This window comes from Pseudochaenichthys georgianus, chromosome 17 (assembly GCF_902827115.2).
Source record: "Pseudochaenichthys georgianus chromosome 17, fPseGeo1.2, whole genome shotgun sequence".
Lineage (NCBI taxonomy): Eukaryota > Metazoa > Chordata > Actinopteri > Perciformes > Channichthyidae > Pseudochaenichthys > Pseudochaenichthys georgianus.
The window spans coordinates 12636871-12660920 of NC_047519.1; the positions used below are offsets into that span (position 1 = coordinate 12636871).

General features: G+C 42.3%; 2 protein-coding genes across 2 annotated transcripts in view; both read right to left on the reverse strand.

The window, feature by feature from the left end:
• gpr158b (G protein-coupled receptor 158b) overlaps positions 1-9093 on the reverse strand; it is a 128015-nt gene extending 118922 nt beyond the window's left edge. The window contains exon 1 of the mRNA XM_034103614.2: positions 7802-9093. Within this exon, the coding sequence (XP_033959505.1) occupies positions 7802-8649 (848 nt within the window). The 5' untranslated portion in view covers positions 8650-9093. The remainder of the gene's footprint in view (positions 1-7801) is intronic.
• A 1508-nt stretch (positions 9094-10601) lies between these two features.
• LOC117462935 (TOG array regulator of axonemal microtubules protein 2-like) lies at positions 10602-13511 on the reverse strand. Its single transcript, XM_034105305.2, is given in 7 exon segments — positions 10602-10739; positions 10883-11041; positions 11149-11387; positions 11502-11607; positions 11803-11935; positions 12237-13255; positions 13405-13511. Coding segments are annotated over 6 exon segments (1116 nt in total). The 5' UTR covers positions 12589-13255; positions 13405-13511; the 3' UTR covers positions 10602-10612.
• Between the last annotated feature and the right edge of the window lie 10539 nt (positions 13512-24050).

Sequence of the window (24050 nt, forward strand, 5' to 3'; positions counted from 1 at the left end):
CTATTAGAAAGCTGCAGCTGATTCAGAATGCTGCTGCTCGAGTCCTCACTAACACTAAGAAAGTGGATCACATCACTCCTGTTCTGAAGTATTTGCACTGGCTTCCTGTGTGTCAAAGAATAGATTTCAAAATACTGCTGCTGGTTTATAAAGCACTGAATGGTTTAGGCCCAAAATACATTTCTGACCTCCTGCCAAATTATGAACCATCCAGATCTCTCAGGTCTTCAGGGACTGGTCAGCTTTCTGTCCCCAGAGTCAGAACTAAACATGGTAAAGCAGCATTCAGTTATTATGCTCCAAATATCTGGAACAAACTCCCAGAAACCTGCAGGTCCGCTGCAACTCTGACTACTTTTAAATCCAGGCTGAAGACTTTTTTTTTTGTCGCTGCTTTTAATTGAACTATTCATATCTTAGACTACACTGTAACTTTTATCCATGTATTTTTTCTTTTAACGTTTATTTTATTAACTTTTCTTTTTAATGACTGATTATAAATGCCATTTTCTTAATGTCTTTCATTTTTTGTAAAGCACTTTGAATTGCCTTGTGTTGAAAAGTGCTATATAAATAAACTTTCCTTGCCTTGCCTATTGAACAGTAAGAAAACCAAAGCAATGCTTTTTGCTCCCAAGTCAGCCTTTCCATTGACACCCTTGATGGCGTCTCCGTTGAGTTTGTCGATACAAACAAATATTTGGGCTTTTGGTTGGACAGAAATCTAAACTTTAAACACCACATTGAAGTTCTAACTATGAAATTGAAATTCACTCTTGGCTTCCTTTACAGACTCAAATTTTGTTTTTCAACTTCTTCCCGTACAAGGTTGGTCTCTGGCTTATTCCTGTCCCAGCTGGACTACGGTGATACAATTTATAGATTTGCCTGTCCCACTGTTTTTCCCAAACTTGACCCACTCTACCATGCTGCACTGCCATATACAGTTGCAAGAAAAAGTATGTGAACCCTTTGGAATGACCTGGATTTCTGCATAAGTTGGTCATAAAATGTGTTCTGATCTTCATCTAAGTCACAACAATAGACAAACACAGTCTGCTTAAACTAATACCACACAAACAATTATATGTTTTCATGTTTTTATTGAACACACCATGTAAACATTCACAGTGCAGGGTGGAAAAAGTGTGAAATGTGAACCCCTAGGCTAAAGACTTCTTCAAGAGCTAATTGGAGTCAGGAGTCAGCCAACCTGGAGTCCAATCAATGAGACGAGATTGGAGGTGTTGGTTAAAGCTGCCCTGCCCTATAAAAAATACACACCAGTTTTGAATTTTCTATTCTTAAGAAGCATTGCCAGATGTGAACCATGCCTCACACAAAAGAGCTCTCAGAAGACCTACGATTGACCTATTGTTGACTTGCATAAAGCTGGAAAGGGTTACAAAAGTATCTCGATAAGTCCACGGTAAGACACATTGTCTATACATGGAGAAAGTTCAGCACTGTTGCTACTCTCCCTAGGAGTGGCCGTCCTGTAAAGATGACTGCAAGAGCACATGCTAACATCTCTGTTGAGGAATCTACGATACGTAAAACACTGAACAAGAATGGAGTTCATGGGAGGACACCACGGAGGAAGCCACTGCTGTCCAGATAAAAACATTGCTGCACGTTCGAAGTTTGCAAAAGAGCACCTGGATGTTCCACAGCACTACTGGCAAAATATTCTGTGGACCGATGAAACCAAAGTTGAGTTGTTTGGAAGGAACACACAACGCTATGTGTGGAGAATCCAAAGGGTTTTCTTGCAACTGTATATCAAATGCACCCTATAGGACTCATCATTGCAAACTGTATAGCCTAACTGGATGGTCCTCACTTAGTATGCGTAGGATGCAGCATTGGTTTTTATTAATGTATAAAGCCATTTTAGGTAAGCTTCCACTGTACATATGTGCCAGATTTGCCCCAGTTTGTGACTCTTACAACCTCAAATCCAGTGCCTGGATACGGTTCAAGGTACCTGCTGTGCGGACTGAGGCTGGAAAAAGGAGTCTTTTTCATTATGGTTCTTGGTCTTGGAATGACCTTCAATCAAGCCTCACACTTTCGCAACATGTTCTATGGCACGTCTCTACTGGGAAATGTAGTTTTAAAAGACGTTTTCGTATTTCCCACAATTAGAAGTTGCCAGTATTAAACTGTATACATCCCTGGAGGTTTAGGGGATACGAAACACATTGGTGTTATCAAATTGAAAACATATAATTAATACATGGGTGAAAATTGCTTGTGTCCATAATGGGCAGCATTAATACCACATGACAGCTAAGGTCAGAAGAGCTTTATTTAACAGCTGGTCTTATGTCTGTGACCCCTCCTGTTGTTAATTGATAAGCCTGAAACATGCACTTGTCAAGGTTCAGATGCACATTTAGCAAATATGGCAGTAGCCATCGATCATCTTAAGATAAGATAAGATATACTTTATTGATCCCAAGTTGGGAAATGTTTTTGTTACAGCAGCATGTACTACTTTGTTCTACTCCACTACAATTCAGAGGTTAACCTGGTATTTTTACTCTACTACATTTATTTTTGTTACTTTGCAGATTCTGATTAATTATGTGAAATATAAACAACCCTTAAATCAGACTTTAGTTACACCTGAGTAAAATTCAGCCTTATCAGTTTGTCTGTTTTGCACATCCTCCTGTTAATATCTTTGGACGTCCTGCACTAAACTGTTTTATTGTAGAGATCACTACAGTATCTTCTTGATATTTTCCATTCTATATTTCTATCATTGACCCCTATTTTGTATGTAGGCTACTCTTAATATTTAAATGTTTTCATCAAATATAACTTATTCAACAACTAAATTCAATAATGTGCTTTAACCACTAGGAGGTGCGGTTTAGACCAGTGGTCTAGTAGTTAACACAACATAATAATATCGTACATAATATGACTATTCACTTTATTGTGAAATTACAACAGAACGTTAAAGGAAAATACAGTTTCAGTCTCTCGATGTGAAGCGTATGCATTGTACCATGAACTTGTATAGACCTGTAACCAGTGGCGAGCCGTCAGGGCCCTCTAGGCCCTCTGTGAGGGCCTAAGATATTCTAAAAAATATTATTTGAAAACATTAAAAAAAAAAACATTTTTTTTTAAATATTATTTTTTATATTTTGTTGTTGTTACATTTTTCATTAATTTTACCAAAATAACTTGATTTAATTGTATTTAAAATAATATTTCCAAAGAAATAAATCCTTCGAATCTGCCTGTTCAGTTTCTGTTGGAATGTGAAGGGTTAAATGCCGTCTCTGCGAGTTACTGTGAAGACGGGAGAGCTTGTTGGTCCCTCTCTACATTCACAGAGGGCCAGCTATAGTAACTCAACGAGAGAGTAATGTCAAATTACAGTACAATTGACCAATCATATCTTCCCTCTAAATGGGCGGGCTTTATTTTCGCGGACTTTATGACAGATTCCGCCCGCTGTGAGGTCTATGCATAGGGTCTATGCAAGGGGTGCAGTGACGCGTCCTAAAACCTGGAAGTAAGCTTCACTCGGATTCCCTCGACAGAAAGCAATGGAATTTCTCCATAGGATTTTGGAAAATAGCTCGAAATAAGGTCTGTGGAAAACGAACCTGTTAGATAAATGCAGGTTGTGTTCAGCCGGATAATATCCACATGTCTATCCTACTTTTTTTGATTCATAAATCTAAATCAATATCTATATCAAAATATAATTTATGATCGATAGATTTATGATTAGCATAAGTTCGTTCATGATGGCTCACTTCAGTGATAGTGATTACATCGTTGCGAAATTATTAACCGAGTCAATTTCAAGATTGAGTTACAATGATAAACTGGAGTGGCAAAGGATCAGCTGAATCACCCGCAAGTGCTTCATCCAAAAGGACAGGAGGATGGACTTTGTGTTTAAGTGATTTGATCATCAAAGGTAGGCCCAAGTCATTTTCAATGTAGGCCACCGTGCCGACTTAATTCATTTGTAATTGCTACCTGGCTGTGGGTGCCCTGTCATGATAGGTGTTTATATAAATGGTGTTGTTCTGTGTGGTAGAGGGTCGCTGTCATTGATGCGTTTTGCAGGACCACTGTTTTGATATTCCGCTGAAGTATACGTTGAGATGTAATATCTCTTCCTTTTTTTCGAGGGAAGTGGGGGTCAGAGGGCCTAGGTATAAAAGTCATGGCTCGCCACTGCCTGTAACAGTCAACTGCATGAGGAGTTGGAAAGGTAGTTCATAAAATCAGTAATATCTTTAAAAACTACAAAAAAGTCCCTTTCTATCAGCTGTGCACCGTTATGGTGTAAATACAGACTATCTACTAATTGGATCAAAATATAAAAGTCAGCCGAATTAGTGTTGATACTGCAAGGAGACGTATTGTGTGAAAAGAAATGGAAGATGTGAGGTCTTCAGATCAGGGCTCTATAAATACATATCTAGGGCAGATATGTAATATTTAATGCAGCCGAACCGTGTATTACAATGCCGTTATGTGATGACTTCCAAAGAAAAAAGCAAGAACACTCGGAATAAAGTATTATTATTTTTTTTTTTTATGTTTTCCGATTTCATATCACATAAACACCATATCCCGACGTGCATTGCGGCGTGATTTTAGCCTATCAAAACCTCTGAAAAAAGAAATGTGTCTCTCAGAATCGAAAGAGAAAAACCTATGGGAAAAACACAAAAGCATTGTACACAATTTAAACCAATTAATGTCATATAATTAACTAGGATAAACTGATGTTTTTTAGTGGATGAGTAGTGCAGATATCACTGTTAAATCATTTGATCATTGGTTTTATTATGAAAACGGCGAGACCGGAAATACTGTTTTCAACCCGTAACTTTACATGGAAGCTTGCCGCATATACACGTTCTCCTGACGAAACCTCAAATCATCTTCGTAATATCTATCGAACTATAGATCCTACATATCGACTGGACGTGGATTCTAAAAGTACAATATATACTTCTCGCTAGAAATCTAATCATAAAGCGTTTTAATGGCCAAACTATCCTACAATTTAGGATTTTACAGAGAGGGTTATTTGTGAATAAACAACCCTCTGTAACGTTTGCATTCAACGGGAGCACTAGAGGCCGGCAATTTTAAAACGTAATTATAGGTCGTATTAAGCGCTTGAACAAACGACATATTTGGTAAGGGCTTAAACAATCGACCCATTTTGTCGTATGAGTTGGAGGACTTGTTGCAACAGATACTAAGGGTGACTGACACAAGCAGCTCTTCACATAAATCTCTCAATTATTAACCCGTTTTGCATTTTGCCCAAAGACTATATGTAGTATGGTCGGGGAATTTCATTTGTTCTGATTGGTCAAAATGTCTTTAAATCTGGTACTTTGTAAAATAATCTAACATTTTTAGGTTTTAAATGAAAATGCACACTTGTCCTAGATATACAATTGAAATTAGTCACTATTTAGACCAAATTCCTTCAGATTTGTGCTATGGGAAGCTCAGTGAAAATGTGAAAGACTCTTAAAGTTCCACATTTCATTTGCAGGCTCAAATGGATCAACCCTTCTCACAAGTGCATGTTTATGGCTTCAGACAGGCAATATATCATTTTTGAAAAGAAACAGGGCATCACAGCCAGAAATATTTGAGCTGTGGAGTGGGCAAGGGGATATCTTCCTAAAAAAGAATAAAAAGTAGGTCACAAAAAAAAAGTTTCTACCTCCATTGTAACTGAATTACAATTCCTGAAACTGTCCAAAGCAGCATTTGGCCACATCAAGCTCTTAAAGCCAAAGGTGACTGTTCCTAGACCGCTTGGGGAGTAACGGGTTACATTAGACGGTATAATAACAATGTTTTACAAAGGTAATTCTATTCTCTTACAGTTACAGAAAAAAAAGGTAGTCAGGTTACAGTTGTAAAAAATATTAATAGCAGGATTACACTGTTACTAAAAAAGAGCATATTGTGTTTGTTGTAAAAGGAGCGGATTGTATTTCTACTTTGTAAACTGTACTGTTCTGTACGTTCATAACATCGTGTGTGTGAGCTAGACTCTACACAGTATGTATTAAACTAAAACGGACCTTGCTGTCAATTCAGAGGGTTTTCCAACTGTAGTATGTGCTCGTGTTTTTCAGTGTTGGTGTCTATGCTACTGCCTGAATATGCTTAATGAAAGCCAGGTTTTACTAAAAATAAGATCTCTGAGCAGAGGACACATCTTTGATCATAAATATGGTTTATTTGGTTCAACAGAAGCCTGAGTGTTACATAGTGATGACACTATGTCACGGAAGTAAACAAAGGATCCCAAATGGACCCCACTCTGGAGGGAACTTTGGGATTTTAGCTTTTGCAGACCATTTACTACAGGGAAGGGAAAACCCTAAAAAGGCCTCTTTAAAGTGACCCTCCCAACCCTGTTCCTGGAGCAGGTAGTGATGCAGCACTTTGCTCAGGGACACGTCAGTCAGCAGCGTGGAGGCCTGCCAACCTGAGGGCCCAAATCATGAGCATACACCCTGCTCCCTCTGAATCACCAAGGAACATTTCTGTGTCATCCAAACTTTTGTGTCTTTCTTGAGACGGAACAAGATTTGTTTTTCTTTCCTCAACATGCACATGTCATACATCTAGACATTTCCAGGGTTCAGAGAGATTATTAATACCTTCATATTGATGATGTTTCATTGTTTATTCATGATTTAATCGATCAGTTCTAGCCTTGAAACATCAAATATTTGAGTGATTGAATGAATAAAAAAGGCCACATGTATGGATCCCATCACCAACAGTGTTCATTTGAAAGGCTGCAGCGGGAGAGGCGCACAGCTGTGCTTTGACAGGCGAGCATACTAAATGAGAAGGTCTACCTGTCTGTGAAGCCTCTTTTACACCATCTGCCTCTGAATCCAGGCTGCCTGCCATCAGGATCCATATTTACATTCCGCCTCATGGAGCATTATTGTCAATCAAAAGTACGGTACTTAACTCTTGTTGGCTGTTGATTCAATGGTTTATGCATATTTGTGGGAAACTTTATTTCATCCACTTTTCAGTTTTTTCAGTGCATATCTGTCAATAAGCATTACATTTACACACGTCGCTGGCACTATATCTCTGTTTGTTGCATATTCTTCAAACAGATATCATTTTCACGGACCATTTTGCACATTTTTGCACAAAACTGCCAGTATTGCCAATTTAATATGTTTACATTTTAGTTTTCAACATTTGTATCATTATTTACCTGCATGCAGTTTTCATAATAACTCATACTTATTTTACGTAACTTTACTTTTTTTCCCTTTCTTTTTCTGTTTCTATTTCTATATTTCTGGGTTTTTTTTATTCCCTTTTATTTTCTTGAGAATTCTAACTTATATTTAGTTTATTTTTTAGATATATGTCTGACGAAAAATTCCTTAATTCCTTAATCTAGGACCAGAATCAGTCTGGCCTCTGACACACACACACGCGCACGCACACACACACACACACACACACACACACACACACACACACACACACACACACACACACACACACACACACACACACACTTCCTCTCAATCAGTGGTGGAAAAAAAGTACTCTTTTACTTAAATAGAACTAGCAAAACTCATTTGTAAAAATGATCTGTTGGAAGTAGATGTCCTGCATTCAAAGTCTTACTTAGATAAAGGTAGAAATGTCTAAGTACCAGAGGTAAAAGTATATGAGTAGTAAAATACAAATATCTCTTAATGGCCTCTAACTAAAGGAGTAGATCCAGCTCTGCTCTCACCTGAACTCGGGTGTAGAGTTGCTCTTCAGTCCGTAGAAGCCAGCAGACAGGGTGAGCAGCCAATACGGCACAAACGCCCCATGCTCACACTCCAGGTACGGTGCCGACCATTTGATCTGGTTTTTGTCCAGAAGATAACTTCCACCCTTGGACTCCTGGACCCTCCTGTGCACGTGCGATCTCCTCCCGTCCCTAAAGTCATTAAACCACTCGGACTCGGGGCTCCTGCTCCTCAGCTGCTGGTGCGCAGAGGCGGACAAGTCCTGCAGCACCACCTCCTTCTCGGTCCTGGTGGCTTGGAAGAACACCTGGGGACCGGGCGTGGGTGCATCCCCGTGGAATATCACCACAGCCCTGTGGATTTTGGGATCCCCCTCGAGGATGCTCTGAACCAGCGCGTGGTACCAGTGGATGTCCCTGCGCGCCGTTTGCTCCCGGGACCTGTTGGCCTGCAGGATAATGTTCAGGAAGTTTGTGGCGTGCGCGACCGTGTCCAGGATGCTGTGCAGGGAGTAATGTGAGGCGACATGCAGGCCGCCCCGCAGGCTGCTAAGCTCGTACCTCCGGGAGCAGTTGACGTGCCTCAGCGCGGAGGAGTCCCCTGTGTGCAGGAACGCGGTCACCACCCTGGGCAGGTCCTCCTCGATCTTGTGCGCCACCACCGTGCGCTCCGTGGCCGGTAGCGGGTAGAAGGTCGGGTGTTGAGGAGGCTCCCTGTTGATGTTCTGGGTGCTGAACACCGGGGGGTTCTTCTCCTCTTTGTCAGTATCCGACCACTCCACATAGCCGTAGTTGGATCCCAGAACCAGCGCCGTTTGCAGGAGCAGAGGGACCACCAGCAGAGCCATGTCGCTCCGTTTTTACAGAGAAGAAACCGCTTGGATAAAAGTGGCGAGCATAACCAAATCTCTCCTTTCTTCTGCTGCTTCACAGCGGGAGAAACACTACACAGCAGAATATCTCCTGGCATTCAGATGCATGATGCCACTTCCCATCCTGAGCATATTGTGTCCGCGGAAACACACTTTCCCTCTCTTCTTCTTCTGATCCAAAGCTACTAACTGGTTAAAAAAAAAAAACAACGACTCCTCTTCAGCAATCTGCAATCCATTCATATGAAGCGACGCTGTCTCCGTGCGCCTCCTTCTTTACTCCTTCGCGGAGAGAACCATGTGAGAGGATGACGACGATCGAAACAAATGGTACTTGAAGTTCCGTCCCTCCCAATAAATCCCTAATAGGCCATAGGTGTCGCCCACCGGTGCGTGCGGTTGTTTCTCTCTGCCTGTCTGTCGGAGGGGGGCGGGGCGTGGGGGAGACGGGAGCTGTCCGGCGCTGAAAGTAGCTCCTGTGGGAAGAAACGCGAGGGTGGCGGTGATGGAGGAGGAGGAGCAGCCTGACAATCATTATGAATCTAAAAGGAGATTCATATAATAGTGTGAGGGGGAGATCATCACAAGACGAGATGTGTATATATGTGACAATGCGCACTGTATTGTTATGTATACAGTTTATAGCTACAAATACCTACATGTTATACAATTGATCAACATCCATTGGTGGACAGTAACTAAGTATATGTATTCTAGTGCTCTGAGTTAATTGTACTTTCAATGAATACTCCTTGGCATTTGTATTCCATTACAATATATTATTATTATTATTATTATTATTATTATTATTATTATATAACAATATTGTAGTATACTTAACTATATTTTATTGAAGATTTAGGTTAATACTAAAATATAGTCAATAGAATATAACCAACAAATATTTTTAGCATGTATTGCTATAGGTTACACACTCATTTGTATTGATATCTTGTGGAAATTAACAAGCCACTCAGTATATATAGTAAATAACTTTATATGGTCACCTTTTCTTAAATATATACTTTCAATTTGTTTGCCATGTTGTATTTATCTGCTATTTGTTTTTTTATATAAATAGTGTGTGCATACAGTTATTTTAAATGTGTGATATGTTTTCCATATACTGTTCACTTCATCTGCACTTTAGTTCTGCTGCCGTAATATTGTCCATTTTCCACAAATAAAGGATTTCTGATTCTGAAAAAAACAACGTCATTTGATTAACACATAAATACACATTCTGCAACTCTTTTCACAGCTTGCAAAAGAAACAGGATGGAAATTAAAGGAAAGGAGAAAATATGACACTTCACATATAGTCAGAGGATTAGCTGTGTCTGTGTTGTGTGGAACCGGGTGATGTGGACCCGGGTGCATGTTTCGCATGTTTTCATAAATCTGAGACGAATAACAGAATAAAATCACTCTTCAATTCTGTGCTTTAAAAGTCACATTATAAAACAATGTAAGAAGGGGAAATGTTGCTTAGACTGGATGCCTGAGTGCTTTGAAGAATGTTAAAGGGTCCCTATTCTGCTTTGTGTGGTTCTCCTCTTCCTGTAGTGTATTATATAGGTGTTAGTGAATGGTGTGCAAAGGGGACTACGCAACACTCACACTTCTATTGGATAGCGCTACAACACACGTGCTAAGGGGCGGGACATCTCCGAAGAGGCTCAAAATACAATAATGAAACATAGGTTAAAGTATCAGTATCTTTCCACACGTGTTGATGTGTTTTGTGCATGTCATGGCGATGCTCCGGGACTGTACCATCGTGGTCCAAACTTTTAGGCAGAAGATTAAGAATAAGATGAATAAGTATGTAGGATAACAATAACTGTGCATGTTGCTTCGCCAGTCACAAGCAACAATTACAAGAATATTAATAGCAATACATTAATTTATTTATTTATATTGCACGTGTTCTCCAGTTTTACAGCTTGGACTTCTTCAGGGTCTTGTCCAGCGGAGCTCTTACTGTTTCTGGGATGATCTTTGTCCACAGGTTCAGAAATCTCTGGTTGGAAGCCAGCTTCTGGAGGAGGATCTGTCCGTGGTGCCTGCGGAGGAAGAAGTTATTTGTTAAGCACAAAGTTCAGATAAACAAAATTGAGATGATGAAAACAATCAACACAAAACAAGAGGAGCCCATTACAAGATTAAGCAAAGTTCTACACTAAATCCATATAACTTGACAACGTGCCTCACGTCTGGTGCAGCATCCACACACATTTTGGAGACGGCTCGTAGGAAGTGTTCGGTGAAGCTCGTTCTTGCTGCCAAGACGCAAGCTGCTCCAAATCTGTCGACCTAGAGGTGCAGGTGGTGGGCCATGCTCCCTCTTACTGCGACACAACGGTGCCTGAGGAGGGACAAATACAGGGTGATATGAGACAAACTGTCTCTTACTGTTTCATCTCATTTAGTCTGATAACTCCTGCTGCTAAAGTGAATGCAGCCTCCACTTACTTCAGCCCCGTGTTCAACAGAGTGCTCACTGTCCGCCCATGGCTGCAGTTCTCCAGCATGGCGCCCAGTGCACGATCGGCCTGCTACTGAACAAAGTTGCTGGCGGTCTGCGCTAGTTTGAGCAGCAGAGCTCGGCCTGTGGCTTCGACCTCCGAGTCCATCGCCTCTTCGAGGTTCACATACAGCTCGGCTAACGTGGGCATAGCCTCACAGGCCGCTGCTGAGCGTAGGTTATTTACCTATGATAAAAAATGACTGTCATCACTCAAGTCTGTAGGGACATTGTGGCTAATGATAACAGCGTGAGACAAAGAGATCTGAACACAGATACAAAAGGGAAGTGTGTACAATACCTCGTCAAATAGAGCCAGACACTCTTCATGGCGTTTTGTCTTGAGAGTCTGGGAGTGGTGTTGTGCCAGAGCTTGCAATATGTTCAAGCTTTGCACTTTCTTCTCCCTGTGAGTTAACATGACAAACATGATCGTCAGTAATAAAATAAATACAGTAACTCACTGCTACTTTAAATGTAAAGTCTAATGAAGATACATTTTACGCTCTTCTAAGACGTTGCACCAATGTAATGTCACACAAACTATTTGCAACAGGAAAAATATGCATTCTTATCTGGTACAAACGATCTTTATTGTTTACCAGTCGTTGGAGGCGAGCAGCTTGAAGCAGGCAGACAGGCTTTCCATCGGATTGGTCAATGGCTGCAGTTCAACCTGTTCAACTTGTTTATCATTTGTCGCCTGGAGGCTGCAGTCACTGGCAGCCTCCTCTCCTGCTAACAGGAGATGACTCAGTCAAAGCACTGCACTCACCCAGTGATGAATCAGTTATCATTAGAACATGTTATTAATCATATGTTAAATGGTGTCGTGTCTAAAGATCAAGCTTTCGGGTTTTTTATATTTGGGTGCCCTGCTGTGTGCTGAATTAAAGATCGTCAGGTTACACAAGGAACTGAAGGGAATTGTTTGAATCCAAAGAGAAAAATCAAGTGTTCACAAAAACCTCCAAGAGCCCTCTGAATAAAGGTCAGAGCTTGTACTAAAGCTGTTCAGGATGTGTGATACACGTACCTGCTACGGCTTTTGCAGGTTGCAGCAACATCACAAGTCGAGATACCCTCCTCTTGGTTCTGGGAACTGTTGGAGGGGTCGGGTCCAGAGGCGTCATCACAGGGCTCACTTTGGGGGCAGCTGTAGTGATCTTTGTGGGAGCCGCTGCAGCTGCAGGGGTCCTCTTTGGAGCCACTGCAGGGGTCTTTTTGGGAGCCGCAGGGGGTCGAGGTGGAAGGAAGTACTCAAGCTCAAAGCTATCCACTTTTTCACCAAAAGCCCCAACTTTACTTTTAGCCGACTGCAGTGTACATACTTTCACTTGTACCTTGTCTGCTGAGATTAATGGCATAAGTGTCACTTTTTTTTCCATTGTACTTTAAGTCAAGGAGACATTTTTATGAAGGTGTTGTATTTAAGATTTATAATAAACATCCATCAGACAATTAAAAAAACTTCAACAGCAGGGGTCCCCATAAAAAATGGAGGTCACCATTCAACAGTATGCCTGGTGAGAAACTGGAAGTGGAACTGCAGACACAGCAGGAGGAGCAGGTTGGAAGGCGTCCTCTATCAGAGGAATGGCTCTCAGCTCACTGGGTGTGTGAGTGTCCTCACTGCTGAGGCTGAACAGAGAACAGCTGGGAGAAGTTGGCCTCCTGTCTCCTTATGCTTCACATGCATTTACAGCCGTCTGACTGCTGAGGAGCACCTTGTCCCAAAAGGAGTCGCTCTCATATAAACTTCCAGGACTCAGGATCTGGGTTTTCTTGATGTTCTCCCAGTTCATGCGGGGTAAATCTATAAGAGGGCTTATCCTCTCTCGCCGAGAGAGTTCGGGGCTTCTGCGGAAAGCTGGTTTTTGAGGTAAGGGCAAAATGACTGCCCTGAACAGAGCGTCTCACTCGGTTCAGGACGGCCTCATGTCGCTCTTTCTCGGCAGCGCAAAGCCTCTCTGCTTGGCGAGTTAATGCAGACCTCTGTATGTTCAGGATCCTGAACTCATCTGAGTTCTCCTGTCCACAAAGGATACCAGTTTGCTGTGGAAATAAAATACAACAAAGTACAGTTGAGCTTATGTTGTTTGACTCACTTTCTGAGTACTTTGCTAAGATACCAGAGAAGTTTGTGCATTTAGACCCTCTGGTCTGAACAGATTCAAGGCTACAGGTTAGAGTCTGTTACTTACCCAGCCGTAATCGCCATTCCCATGTAAACCCTTCCTAGATCGATGGAAGATGTTTAACATAAACACAACTAAGTTGTCCGTACACAGAGTAAAATGTGAGTGTCTTCTCTCAGTACGATCAGTTTGTGAGTGAAAGAGTTCCAGTTTCTCTGGCCTCTGTGTTATCATGGAACCGGAACACGGAACCTTCTCTGCATGGAGCATTCTATGGATGGATAGATGCAAAAAAATACACATTCACCACAAGTCCGCCAGGTACCAGATTCAAACAGAGATCAGATCCTGTTGTTAAGTAAAACTAGAAATGTATAATTGTCTCAAAGAATGCCATAAGAAGTAAATTCTTGAATTTAACATTTCACTTAAGTAAAAGACCAAAAGTATTGGCATCAAAATATAATTAAAGTACAAAAAGGTAAAATAACTCATTCCGCACAATTTCAGTAACAAAGTATACGAAATGTTATCATCTGAATACTTAAAGTAGGTAAAAGTATGCAGAAAAGCTGTCAAAGTATTTATAAAGAATATTATATTATCCTGTTCTTATAATTTATACTAGCATTTTAATCTTTTAATGTCAATGTCAATTTTAGAGACTTTCGTAAAATACTTGTTTTTTTATATACAAAAAGTAAATAGTACCTAAGAGTGGAGAAATAGTACAATATGGCCTCTTAAATGTAGTGGACTAGAAGTATAAAATAGCATAAAATGCTGGTAAATATATGTACTTGGTGGTACAAGTAGGCCTATAAGAAATCAGAAAATAAAATACTCAAGTACAGGTACGTCAAAATTGTTCTACAGTACCCGTCTTACGCTGGACATCCCAGATACCTCACAATCCATCTGTTGTTGATCACTAAAAAAACTCAAAAGCATTTATTTATTGTTGTTCTTGACTGTTTGTGTTCATGTGCCAGTCTCCCTCTGCTCTGGCGTTCTCCCATCAGGATTCAGCCCTGGACTGTGAATGGGCATTGCCGCGTGAGACTCGCTCCCGGGTGACTCGCAGGCTGTTGCCATGGCAGTGGAAGGTGTCGGGAGTAGATATTTTCCTATGTTGCCGACTTCAGACGGTGATGAGAGCGGTAGTGTGTCTGGCACTGCAACACGAGACCTGCAGTGTACACCTCTCACGGCCCGTCTACACTACAGGCATAAACAAATCTTGAAGCTGGGCGTGTCTGAGGCTTGGCGATTTCTCACGCCCAAGGCGACCAACAACCAATCAGGAATCTCCCGCCCGCCCCCGGCAAACAAAGCAATAGCAATGTTAAAACGAAGTAAACTGGATATAAACTCCCCAAACAGGCGAAAACCTACCAGTTTCACCCACTGTCTCTGCCACCTCCCTCCATGCCTCGCTCCTCCGGTTTGTATCCCGGTAAATAGTTCTGGTTGGAAAGAACCGGGTGATTTGCTACCGTAATTTCTCATTTGGAATATGAGGAAATGAACTGCTGGCTCTCCCAGCTTGCACGCGGTTTGATTGGCTAGCGCTTGTACTGGCGGGATTTGCATAAACGGGATTTGATTGGCTGATGCCAGCTTCGAAAGCATCGGGAGCATCAAAAGTTGAACATTGCTCAACTTTTGATGCTCACGATGCTTGCAAAGCCATGCCATGCTCCCCACAATGCAGTTCGGCGAAGATTCAAAATCTTCTACGTCACCCCATTCAAATGAATGGGCGAAGCGTTGAAAGCATTTTTCGATGCCTGTAGTGTAGACGGGGCGTTACACACATTCACACTCACATGCTGACCAATCTGTACCAATGATAAGGGGATGGATAGTTGATCATAGAAATTATCAGGTCTCAGTTGGGACACTAAATATAACACATATAGCTAAATTTGTATAGCAACATTTTTATAGCAACATTTTTATAGCAACATTTTTATAGCAACATTTTTATAGCGGTTTTATAGGGTTGGATTTGACACCCTGTTCTTGTCAAAAAAAAATGTTTTATATATATTACGATAAATACTGAGATATGGAACTTAGGTGTTTTCCTTGTTGTCACTTCACTGGCAAATATCAGCTTAACGTAGTTAGCATAAAATGCTACATGCTTTTGAGTCTTTCATTTTTTGTCACCTTTTTGTTGATTTGAGGTATATGAACATTAAACAATATTGTCATAACTAACCAGAGCAGGTAAACGTTAGCCTCTTTTGCTAGCTAGCAACAAATATCCAAATGGCTAAAGTTAGCATTAGCAGGATAGGCCAGAAACTTGTTAACAGTATGTATGTTGTATGTGGCATTATTCAAAACATCACGGTAGAAAACAAGAGTTAAAAAACGTAATTGCACACTGTATATTTACAAATTGTAACTAAATGTGAGGAAGAATCAGAAAGACTCTTTTGTCGTTAACTAAACCGTCACAAAAGATCCTGCTCTCCTCTACTTAACTCTGGTCACTTAAAGTGGACCTATCATGCTATATTTGAAACATATATTGTAGGGCCATTCCTATATAAAACATGTCTGTGAAGTTTTTTTTTCAAAATACCAAACAGATCATGCATTTTAGCCATGCCTCATTTCGCTCTATTTGCTCTTCCAGCCCTGTTTTTGCAAGGGCTGATTCTGCTTTCGTGGCAGACTACAGCACCACTTACAGGCCTGGCATATGTACTACAGCGTCTCCACCGCTTTCCAGCGGTCTCTCATTCCCCTGATAGGTGGAGAGTTGCCCATATAGGCGGAGCACCCCTTTCTTACGTCAGAAAAATTCAAATAATAATCAGCTCCGTTGCAGCCCCGTTTTTTAGAGATTTGTGTATGGAGGAAAAGAAAGAGGGTTGTGTTTTCCGACACTTGGTGAGTTCCCTGACACACCGGGGACACATATTCATGTATAAAAGATGTACAAAAGTGCATTTTGCATGATAGGTCCCCTTTAAAGGTCCCATGTCATGCTTCTCCGGTTAGTACCCATCCCCTTGTGTGTTATGAAGGTTTGTATGCATGTAAACGGTGTGCAGAGTCAAAACCCTCAAAGTACACCCTGTAGCGAGTAAAACTCTAACACAGAAAATACCTCCCCAAAACGCCTCGTTGGAGATACGTCATTGTCCATTTGATTCTTCCGGGTACGCATGATGTCAACCGTACCCGGAACGAAATGGACCAATCCGTGGAGCCGTTACGTTACGTCCGCGGAGCCGTTACGTTAAGCCCCCGCTGATTGGTCCAAATTGACCAATCCACGGACTTCCTCACACACTCAGTGCAGGTAGCTCAGCTCATTTCTCCTCCCTGGCTGCAGGCTGATAACAGACAGTTGGGATTCTCTCTGCAGACCCATTCTCACAGCGTTTATCAACCTTTTTCTTACTCAATATCAAGCCACACTTATTGTTTTTACTTCGGCTGTGACTTTGTGTGTGCTCAGGATGAGTTTGGCTGTGTTTCGCTGTGTATCGCTAAACAAGGAAACAACACCTCCACGGAGCTTAGCGCGATTCACAACGTCCCGACCAATCAGAGCACACTGTGCTCACAGGGAGGGTGGGGGCTGGAGCTATTGGAGCTACAACGAGCCGTTAAAGGCAGAGAGTGAAATTCAGTGAATACACGTAGTTTACAGAGATGCTATTTGAGAAACCAATGTGAGTTTGGAAAATTGCGCAATATAAATCTATTCTAGTAGACCTCAACAATGGAATTATGATCAGTGGAAATGGCCATGACGTGGGACCTTTAAATCACAAGCAACTTTGTCATTCATGTTGTACACTGACTAAAATGACTAAGCAGCATTGTCAAAAAAGGTGTGTTTGTGGTGTAGATGGTGAACTAGGCGGAGGAAAAGGAAAAAGCGGTGACAGAGCGGAAGAGACGCTGCTCCTCCTGCCCCCTTTTTGTAATCTTCTTTTACAAGCTGCACTGCCTCCCCTGGCCCAATGAATATTTGATAGGCACTTGCTGCTTCATCTGCATGCCTTACTTGAGTACATACAACCGCTACAGAGAGGCTGCTGTACCAGTCCTCCTCTCACCCTCACGCTCTCTTCTCCCAGAGGTTCCTTTAGATTTCTTCAGAAAAGATCAAATGAAGGCAAAAGGGTTTTTCCTCTGATGATTTTTCTCTCCTTTTGCTTCTCTGCCCATGCAGGGACCTGTATTTGAAGATGCTGTCTGTGGAAAAAAGACAGCGGCTCAATAGAAAACGTTACTATGTGATGCTTTTAGGGGCCCTATTATGCTTTTTGGGATTCTCCCTTTCCTGTAGAGTGTTTGTAGAGGTTTTTTGCATGGTCTGCAAAGGCTTGAATCCCAAAATGCACTGCAGAGGGGGTTTCTCCCTCAGATGCTGCCTGACACACTTCCATTGACGTCCTTTGTTTACTTCTGCCAGATAGCTCACTACATAAAACTTGCGCTCCAATTGGCTAGCCCTGCAACATTGTACGTGATAGGCTAAGTGGTGGGACATCTCTGAGCGGTTGACCAATCACAAGTTCACAACAGCGTTGGTCAGCTAACCAATCAGGGCAGACTGTGCTCTGGTTTCAGACAGAGGGTGAAAAAAGGTGCTGCAGCAGAGGCAGTATTGAAAATGAGCATAATGGGGCCACTTTAAGGGTGTGTCTTCAATAACCATTTCTCACAAGTGTGTTGATGAGTCTAACATCGTTTGGTGGTCATTCTTAAAGGCTTGTTCAAATTATGTTTAGTCATTTGCTTCACCCTCCTGTACGATTTCAATCAATCAATCAATCAATCAATGTTTATTTATATAGCCCAATATCACAAATGTTACATTTGTCTCAGTGGTCTTCACAGTGTGTACAGAATATCAGTATGACAATACGACACCCTCTGTCCTTAGACCCTCACATCATACAAGGAAAAACTTCCGAAGAAAACCCACAGTTTAAAGGGAAAATGGGAGAAACCTCAGGGAGAGCAACAGAGGAGGGATCCCTCTCCCAGGACGGACAGACGTGCAATAGATGCCGTGTGTGAATTGAAAAGATAATACATTTGCAACATAGGTAGTCCAAATGTTTGGAAATGCATGTGTGTATAATAGGAAGATGAATCCACGAGGATATCCATCCAGGACCGATGATCCAGGACCACAGCCACGACTCGCGATCCAGGGCTCGCGATCCAGGACACAGGACCGCAGGATCATCCATGACTCCGGATCCCGGCGTATATAGACACCAAAAAGAAAGACATTTGGGGAAGCTGGGTTAATCGGAACATGAGAGTACACAGGTATAGACAGAGAGAAGGAAGAAGTAAGATGTCCCCTGACAAACTAAGCCTATATCAGCAAAACTAGGGGCTGAATCTAATCAGCCCTAACTATAAGCTTTATCAAAAAGGAAGGTCTTAAGCGCACTCTTAAAAACGGATAGGGTGTCTGCCGCCCGAACACAAACTGGAAGCTGATTCCACAAATGTGGAGCTTGATAAGAAAAGGCTCTGGCTCCCATTGTACTTTTAGAGATTCTAGGAACAATCAACAACCCTGCATTCTTGGAATGCAATGCCCTAGTAGGACAGTAGGGTATAATGAGTTCTTTAAGGTAAGATGGCGCCTGCCCATTAAGGGCTTTGTAGGCGAGAAGAAGAATTTTAAATTCTATCCTGTGTTCTATAGGGAGCCAGTGTAAGGCAGCCAGAACTGGAGTAATGTGGTCCCTTTTCCTAACTCTGGTTAGTACACGAGCCGCAGCATTTTGAATCAGCTGAAGCGACTTGACTGACTTCTTGGTACTCCCTGATAATAAAGAGTTACAATAATCCAGCCTAGAAGTAACAAATGCATGGACTAGTTTCTCTGCATCGTTTTGAGGCAAGATATGCCTGATTTTTGCAATGTTACGTAGATGGAAGTAGGCGGTCCTTGAAATTGATTTTATTTGGGCGTTAAAGGATTTCAATATTTATAGGTATAAATGATGGTGTAAATGTGCTTTTTTTGCAGAGAAGCAGAACAGCATCCTCTGATGTTAAAAGCTTTAAAGTGGGGAATATTTTTCACTTTGGTTGTTTTGCAGCTTGTAGTCCTTTGGGACTTCTGGTTACTGACTTGGTTTTTCCTCAGTTTGATGTGGGGGTGGATGTGGCTACTTGTGTCTCTTCCTTTTATTGTCTGGAGAGTGATGAAGAAGAATCAAGGGGAAATGATGAAAATCAGAAAGACATGAGGCATTCAGTAGCTCAAGCTGTCACCCATCGGATTTCTCAAGTAAAATCAACCAGTTTTGTGTTACAAAAAACAGAAATGAAGAACAGGGAATTAATGCAAGGTTCACAAGTAATGTTTCTGTAAAATGCCAACGCCCTGGAAGCGGAAAGTTGTTGTTTTCACTATGTTAATTTCCCTAGGTGCAGTCTGCCAAAGGAAGGACGGTTTAATCAACCAAGGAATTATTTATTTATTATTATCTATTTCATCTGAAAACATCAGCAGTGAACAGTTCCAGTTGTTAATGGTAAGTACAGTGAATACATGCCTATCCCTGCACACAATTGGCAAGAGCCAGACACAAGCCAAAAGAATAAATAGACAAACATATTCATGCGAAATTCACCACGATTGATGACATAGCGCGTATGTGTAGCTAGCCATGTTCAATCTTTAATATGAAAAAGGTAATTTAGTGCAGGAAATTGTAAATAATGAAAGAAAACAATATTACAAACAACATCAATGTCCTCCAATGTATATACATTTTGATTATATCCAAACAATTTTTATGGCAATTGCAATTTTTCAACTAACAATATAGACAAAATACATTATACAAAAGAATGAACAATAGGGTGTTGTGATAATTATTAATATCTGTCCAGTAATGTAATTTGCATAATCTGCTACAGAAAATACACGAAGACAAAATAGTAATATAATAATAATAGTATTGTAACATTGAGTGCAACCTACATCTGTTGCTGTTTACTATCACTGTTAAACAAGGAAGAGAATAGCACAGATTTCCTCAATGTACTTTGACCACATACGTTTAGTGAAGTAGTTCAAACTGTTTTACTTTCAAAACCCATGTACGTCCTGTTTAACCAAGATAAGCTCCAATGGAGACTATTTAATAGTGCAACAGCAGCTGAGACTTAATTAAATCATATAAGCAAGGGATCCAATTACTGCCTTATCACGTCAACTCTGTTTGACAAACACTATACTACATGGGCAAGTTATAATTAGACACCAGATGTTTCCAGAGACAGTCTGAGTTTCATAGAGGCGTCATAAAATATGTGCATGGTGATGTTGTCAGTGAGGCAGATTCTCTACCTCACTGAAAATCAATTTTGACTTAATTAAAATATATGTTTTGTGTCACCAAATGGCGCATAAGTTAGTTGAAAGCAATAATATTAAATTCAAATATTAGATTGAACTTAAAAGTTAGGAATGTAATTTATTTCAGAAACACTTTTTGTTATATTCCATGGAATGCTCTTAACATCCCGATAGCAATGAATATCTTAAATGCTTTGACAATAAATACATACAAAAAATTCATCTGTGGAAGCCGTAGTACTGTAAAAAGCACGACCAATCATCTGAGCCGGCCTGGCTAAAATAACTGGATGGCCTATACCTGCCTGTCAGCCTTCCATCTGTGCACAAATGTATCTCGTGCCCTCATTGGTCATGTGCGCGTCCGTGTGTGTTGGAGGAGGGGCTCTGTAAGGAAGTGGCAGATTTGTATTATCTGTTAAACCTGCATTTGGGTCCTGCCTGCTTAGCTCAACCCTGACAGAAGGATCTCACCAAGAATGTACCCAGGCCCAGCAGACAGCCTGTACGAGGTGACGTACAATTTAATGTGCTTAAAAAATAATAATAATCATAATAATACGTTTTATTTCGAGGCGCCTTTCAGGACACCCAAGGTCGCCTTACAGTGCATTTAAAAGTTAAAACAGCTAAAACAAAAACAGAACACAAATTAATCGAACCGACAAGGCAATACAGCAGCATAAAAGCATAAAACAGGCAAGACAAGAGTGTGGAGTGACGGAGTGAGAGGAGGATCTGTGATAACAGGTTGAATGTGTTTTAGAGTGAGTAGGCCAGTTTAAACAGGTGGGTTTTGAGGTGGGATTTGAATATCGTGATGGAGTCAGACTGTTTGATGTGTGGAGGCAGAGAGTTCCAGAGCCTGGGCGCGGTGCAGCTAAAAGCCCTGGCTCCCATAGTGCTAAGGCGGGAGGTGGGGACAGTCAGGAGTCCGGCTGAGGATGAGCGCACGGAGCGGGAGGGGGTGTATTCCTGGAGGAGGTTTGAGAGATAGGTGGGGGTGAGGTTGTTGAGGGCTTTGTATGTAAGCAGAAGGTTTTTTGTAGTCAATCCGGTGCTGAACAGGGAGCCAGTGAAGTTGGATGAGGATGGGGGTGATGTGGTCAGACGATTTGGTACAGGTAATGATCCGGGCAGCCGAGTTTTGAATGATTTGGAGTCTGTTGAGTAGTTTTGTGGGTAGGCCAGAGAGGATAGCATTACAGTGGTCAATCCGGGATATGACAAATGCATTAACCAGGATTTCGGTGCTGGATTGTGAAAGGGATGGGCAGAGTCTGGAAATGTTGCGGATATGGAAGAAGGCAGTCCGGGTGATGTTTTTTATGTGGGTTGCAAACGAAAGGGTGTTGTCCAGGATGACACCAAGGCTTTTGACTTGGCTGGTGAAGGATACAGGGAAGCCGTCGATCATGATGCTTGGGGGTGGGGTGGTTAGGATTTTGGAGAGGGTGTTTTTTGAGCCGATGAGCAGGGCCTCAGTTTTACTACCATTTAGCTTCAGGAAGTTCCTGCTCATCCAGCTCCTGATATCCTGGAGGCAGGTGGTGAGGGAGGTGGTCTGGAGGGCGGTGTTGGGTTTGGTTGAGATATAGACTTGCGTGTCGTCAGCATAGCAGTGAAAGTGGATGCCATGGTGACGGAGGATTGTGCCTAGTGGGAGGAGGTAGATGATGAATAGGAGTGGACCCAATACTGACCCCTGGGGAACACCCAGTGAAACAGGAGAACACCCTGACCTGTGGTTCCCCAGCTGGACAAACTGTTGTATGTTGGTAAGGTAGGAGGAGAACCAGGAGAGTGCAACACCAGTGATCCCAATGTCAGCCAAGCGTTCCAGGAGTAGTGGGTGGGAGATTGTGTCGAAGGCAGCGGTGAGGTCGAGGAGGATGAGGATGGTGAGCAGTCCAGAGTCAGCTGCACGGAGGAGGTCGTTGGTGATTTTAACCAGAGCTGTTTCGGTACTGTGCATTGAGCGGAAACCAGATTGGAAGGGTTCATGGAGGTTGTTTGAGTCGAGGTGGGACTGGAGTTGAGCGGCAACCACCCTCTCAAGGGTTTTTGAAATGAAGGGAAGGTTGGAGATGGGCCTGTAGATGGGTCAGCTGGGTCAGCATTGGGTTTTTTGAGGGTGGGTGTGATTGCAGCCATTTTGAGGGTGGGGGGTACAGTTCCAGAAATGAGGGAGGAGTTAATTATTTTTGTGATCATGGGGGAAATGGACGGCAGACAGGCTTTGATGAGGGTAGTGGGGAGGGGATCAAGCTGGCAGGTGGTGCATTTGGCTTTGCAGATGAGCTTGGAGATGGTGTCTTCTGATGCTGGAGTGAAGTTGACTGTCGATATGCCTCCAGTAGAGAAGAGAGGCAGTCTATTATCTCTACTGCACGCCAATAAGTGACCTCAAGGCCCTGGTTAAGGGAGTTACTACCCGAGTGGGTGGAGGACTTTTTTGGTAGCTTTGAGGTCAAACCTGTTTCTCGGCGTGCTAGCCCCTGGCATACTAGCCCCCTGCCGGCCACAGTTCCCAACAAGGCTCCTTTCAAGGACCCTTTTGCTGGGTCTCGTCTGACCTTTGGAGGACCTCTGAGCCTCCACAAGGCTTCAAGGCAGCATGGAAGGAAACGCAAGGCCAGGATTCCAGCCCGTGCCACTGCAGCCATGGTCCCAGCCCCAGAAGCCATGGTTCCGGATCCAGTACCGGCCCCAGCAGCAATGGTCCCGGCCCCAGCAGCCATGGTTCAGGCCCTGGTTCCGGCCCCAGCAGCCATGGTTTAAGCCCTGGTTCCGGCCCCAGCAACCATCTCTTCTCAAGTCCCTCCTCAAGTCCCTCCTCTAGTCCCCCCTCTAGTCCCTCCTCTAGTCCCTCCTCTAGTCCCTCCTCAAGTCCCCTCTCAAGTCCCCTCTCTAGTCCCCTCTCAAGTCCCTTCTCAAATCCCTTCTCAAATCCCTTCTCAAATCCCTTCTCAAATCCCTTCTCATTTCCCTTCTCTAGTCCCTTCTCTAGTCCCAACTCATGTCCCAACTCCATGCTTTGTTCGTTTGGGGGTTCTGCTGGGGGTCCTGCCAACTCTATGTCCTGTGCCAGAGATGTTCACAAGTCTTTTTTTGCAAGTCCAAGTCAAGTCTCAAGTCTTTGGTCACAAGTCCAAGTCAAGTCTCAAGTCTTTGTGGGGTGAGACTTGATCAAGTCTCAAGTCTTTGGTCACGAGTCCAAGTCAAGTCTCAAGTCTCTAAAAAAATAAAAGTCTCATGTCTCTTCTGGTTGTAATAAGCCTTCTATTGTCTGCTGCTATCCAGTCTGTTAAGAATACTGCACAGCTATATCTAAGAAATT